Here is a 4,430-nt window from a genome sequence, read left to right on the forward strand (position 1 = left end):
GGGTTTGAATAGACCCCTACCATGTAAAACATAAGTAGAAATACTTACAAAAGATTAGAGGGGAACATGGACCTTGCCTCTAATAAGCAAAAGAGATTGATCAAACAATCTAAAGGAAAGAAAGTAGCCTATACAAGTTCCTTTCCGGGAGTACAACAATTAATTAGCTATCAAGAAAATTAAATTTCTCAAATCTTCTTCTAATCGTAGGGAGTTGCATTTATCGAGTTTAAACAATCCCTTTGCCTCTGTTGGGAGTTCTTGAAAAGAGTGATAGAAGATACTATTTCCACTTGAAGAGGCATTTTTAGCCAAGAAATCTGCCACTGCTTCTGTAAAACAGTGAGAAAAATGGTGATTTGTGCCTGTCAAGAGGTTGGTAATTCTGTCCACAATGTGCTTAATCTTCATATTGTTGGTCGACTTATTGCTCAACATATTTGAAATAACAAGAGAGTCCAATTCAATTTGCAGGTTGTTATTAACAATTTGTCGATTGAATGAAACCTAGCTACTTTGGGAGAATAGAAGAAGAAGAAGATTACATGAACGTATATTTGCTCTTATTCATCTCTGCAAACTGAAATGAATGAATGATTATGAAGCTTACAGTGCTAACATGTATATATACAATTACATTGAACTAATTACTAACAGCTACTGAACCAATAAGACGCTGACAGCTGGATAACAAACTCTGCTCAATAATAACTAATTAAGCAGTACTTAACTAACTACTAATCAACTCTTAGCAATGCTCTTATCATACTCCTCAATACCCCCCTTCAAGCTAGGAGATATGAAGATGTTCTTCATGCCTAGCTTGGATACAAGATACTCATGTTGCAAACGACCAAGACCTTTGGTTAACACATCAGCAAGTTGCTCAGTAGTGGCCAAATGTTGAATGAATACAAGACCTCTTTGAATCTTCTCCCTAATAAAATGACAATCAATGTCAATGTGTTTGGTCCTTTCATGGAAGACAGGATTGGATGCAATCTGGATGGCAGCAATGCTATCACTATGTATAACAATGAGACCTCTTTGGTGCATTCATAAATTGACTTAGGTTTTGAACAGCGTAAGACAAATCAGGTCTAGTAATGGTTAAGTAAATCAACCTCTCAACAACTCTTTGATATTCACCAATATCTGATAGTAGTGAACCAGATGAAGAACCTACATGCTTGTCAAAAACCATAGTAGTTAATTTGACATTCATTTCAACAGGTGTGGCAATAGCCCAAGTCTGAAATTATCTCCAATGCATACTTTCTCTGGTGCATGAGAATCCCTTCAGAGTTCCTGGCAAATTCTATCCCTAGAAAATATCTCAAAGGTCCAAGGTCTTTGATTTTGAAGTTGTCCTTCAGAACTTGTTTAGTGTCATTAATCAGCTTCATGCTACTACCAGTTACCAACAAATCGTCAACATAAATCAAGATAATCACAATGCCTTCAGTTGACCTTTTGATCAACAAGGAGTAATCCATTTGGCTTTACTAAAACCAGCAGCTAGTAGGAAATTGTAATCTAACTTGTCTAGCCAATGGACAAATACTACAACATTGCAACTGAAACTTCCTTTTATTAGCAAACATACTTATCTTCCTAATAACACTCATAGGGATGTGACCTAGTCTTTTATGCCAAACTTCACCTTTATCAGAATCCTTGACAGCTGCAGCTGCAAGATTCTTATGATGTTGTCCAGTGTCTATCAGTTGAGGAGACTTCAAAATGTATAAACCACCATCCTCTTCACCAATCTCCTTCACTCTCCCAGTGAGGAGATCCTGGAGAAGAAAGAAATCAGGGTAAAATATAACACAACAATTCAATTGTCTAGTTAGTTTAGCCACTGAAAGAAAGTTGAAGTTAAAATCTGGCACACATAAAACATTCTTAACCACATCACCTCCTTGTAGCTTAGAACAACCTGAGTGTGTTACTCTAGATGAATCACCATTTGGAAGTTGAACCTGTCCTGAACTCATCACTGTTGATCCATGAGTCAATACATTTTTAGTTCCCACCATATGATCAGTTGCTCCACTGTCAACAATCCAATTAAAACTAAAGGAATTGAACTTAGAGTTTCCTGCAAAAATACTTGCTGCATTGGCATTAATGTTGGTAGATGTTGTAGTTCCTTCATGGATCAATGGTTTGTTCAACATCTGAAGGACCTGATTATACCGATTAGGTGTAAACTGTGGAACTGAACCAGCTCCAAACCCTGAACCATATTGTTGTTGTGACTGTTGTGTGGAAGGGACAAAGCAACTACTATCATTTGAACTTCCTAGGGATCCATAGTCTATTGACACATTATTAGCTAGTCTTTTTCCTTTGTAATTGGCAGGATAACCTATCAACTGGAAACAAATGTCCTTCAGATGCCCATGCTTATGACAATGAGTACAATATTTTAGCTTGTTGCAATCAGCTTTACTGTGACCTTTCATTTCACAGTGATCACAATACAAATATCCACCCCTCTGTGGTCTATGGGGTTTCATATTTCCTTGACTTCGATAACCTGGACTTCCAGAACCATTTCCTCCAGATCTACTAGAAAATAATGCAGTAGAATCTAATTGCCCCCCTAAGGTGTAGTGATCTCCACACAACTCCCTTTGGCTTTTATCTTGAATTATCATAGCATAGCATTGATTAACAATAGGTGGAACACTCATCATAAGAATCTGACTTCTAGCATGGCTATAATTGTCATTCAGGCCCATTAAAAATTGCAAAAGCTTTTGTCTAAGCATGCTATCAATATACTCTTTAGATCTATCACAATTACAAGAGGGAGGTGGAACAATTGAGTCGAATTCATCCCATAGATCCTTTAACTTTGAGTAATAAACTGATAAAGGGGAAGTACCTTGAGTATGTGTGACAATTGATTTATGCAGGTGGAAAATTCTAGATATATTCACCTTATCAAAACGTTCCTTCAAATCACTCCAAACTAGTGTTGCATTAGAACGAAATAAGATCCCACTCACCAAATCCTTGCTCACATTACTCATCAGCCATGTGAGCACCATAGCATTACATTGATCCCACTAATTCTTCTCAGAATCGACTGTATAAACTTCACGTTTGATACTCCCATCAACAAATCCCAATTTGTTCTTAGTCAACAGAGTCAATTCCATCGCTCCGCTCCATAAAGTGTAATTCTCCATGCCTGTGAGTTGAATTCCAATCTGACCAGCTCCTGGTACATCAGAAGATGATAAAAACAGAGGATGAGCATGGTCGATTTTGTTCGCCATTGATGCCTCAGATCTGCAAACTCAGCTATCAAACGAAGCTAGAAAACCATCAGGAATCGCATTCCATGCTTTGATACCATAACAATTTGTAGATTGAATGAAACCTAGCTACTTTGGGAGAATAGAAGAAGAAGATTACAAGAATGTATATTTGCTCTTATTCATCTCTGCAAACTGAAATGAATGAATGATTATGAAGCTTACAGTGCTAACATGCATATAGACAATTACATTGAACTAACTAACAGCTAATGAATTAATAAGACGCTGACAGCTGGATAACAAACTCTGCTCAATAATAACTAATTAAGCAGTACTTAACTAACTACTAATCAACTCTTAGCAATACTCTTATCATACTCCTCAATAGTTATAACCATGGTTGATGTACCATTTAATACCATAGTCAACAACTAATATCTCAGCATGATTGTTGTTGTTGCATTGTACAGGAATGGAGAAAACTATAATAATGTTACCATTATTGTATTGGAATCTTTCAAAATACATTGAACATAATTGCTATATATCAGCTGTTGCAGGCTAGGTTGTTCAGACTTTTTAAGAAAATATACAGGTGTGTGTCGATACTCCAACAATAGTGTATTTTTGCGTCAATATTTTTGGAGAGCTCGAGCAACATAGGTTTTAGGCATTTTTAACCCATAATGACGGCAGCACATCTTTTGACCAAGGCATTAGTATCACATTTCGAGAAGGCAAATACAGAGAGCTTGGCCAAGGCAATACCAACAGCTCCCTGTGCAACAACGCTCATCCAACAACATAAAGGTTGCTCTAGAATCCTTTCTGAGACTTCCTCGTCATTTAATTGCAAAAGAGGTAATCCTCAGAACCGATAATGAAAATAAGTTGCAAAACAACATGTACCTTCAATGAAATATGATTATACAGAGTAAATAAAAAATTTGAATCGAACATACCACGAAGTTGCTAAGAGGATGAGATTGGAGATGACAACAGCAGGCTGAAACATCAANTTTATTCTAGTTTTGTAAAATTTCAAAAAAAAATATTATTTTGGTGAATTGATTTACATAATGGCTTACTTTGGTAAAAAATTCATAATAATGTTACCATTATCATGTTGGAATCTTTCGAAATACATTGAACATA

At 36.3% G+C, this 4,430-nt stretch overlaps 1 protein-coding gene across 1 annotated transcript; it reads right to left on the reverse strand.

The window, feature by feature from the left end:
• Positions 1-741: 741 nt before the first annotated feature.
• Positions 742-3,293, reverse strand: LOC125864056 (uncharacterized). The gene is made up of 6 exons (XM_049543999.1): positions 3,135-3,293; positions 2,952-3,080; positions 1,914-2,858; positions 1,664-1,799; positions 1,044-1,182; positions 742-937 (listed from the first exon to the last, which is right to left on the reverse strand). Exons 1-6 carry the CDS (start codon positions 3,291-3,293, stop codon positions 742-744), a joined length of 1,704 nt encoding a protein of 567 aa, XP_049399956.1.
• Between the last annotated feature and the right edge of the window lie 1,137 nt (positions 3,294-4,430).

Source organism: Solanum stenotomum, chromosome 5 (genome assembly GCF_019186545.1).
Source record: "Solanum stenotomum isolate F172 chromosome 5, ASM1918654v1, whole genome shotgun sequence".
Taxonomy (NCBI): domain Eukaryota; kingdom Viridiplantae; phylum Streptophyta; class Magnoliopsida; order Solanales; family Solanaceae; genus Solanum; species Solanum stenotomum.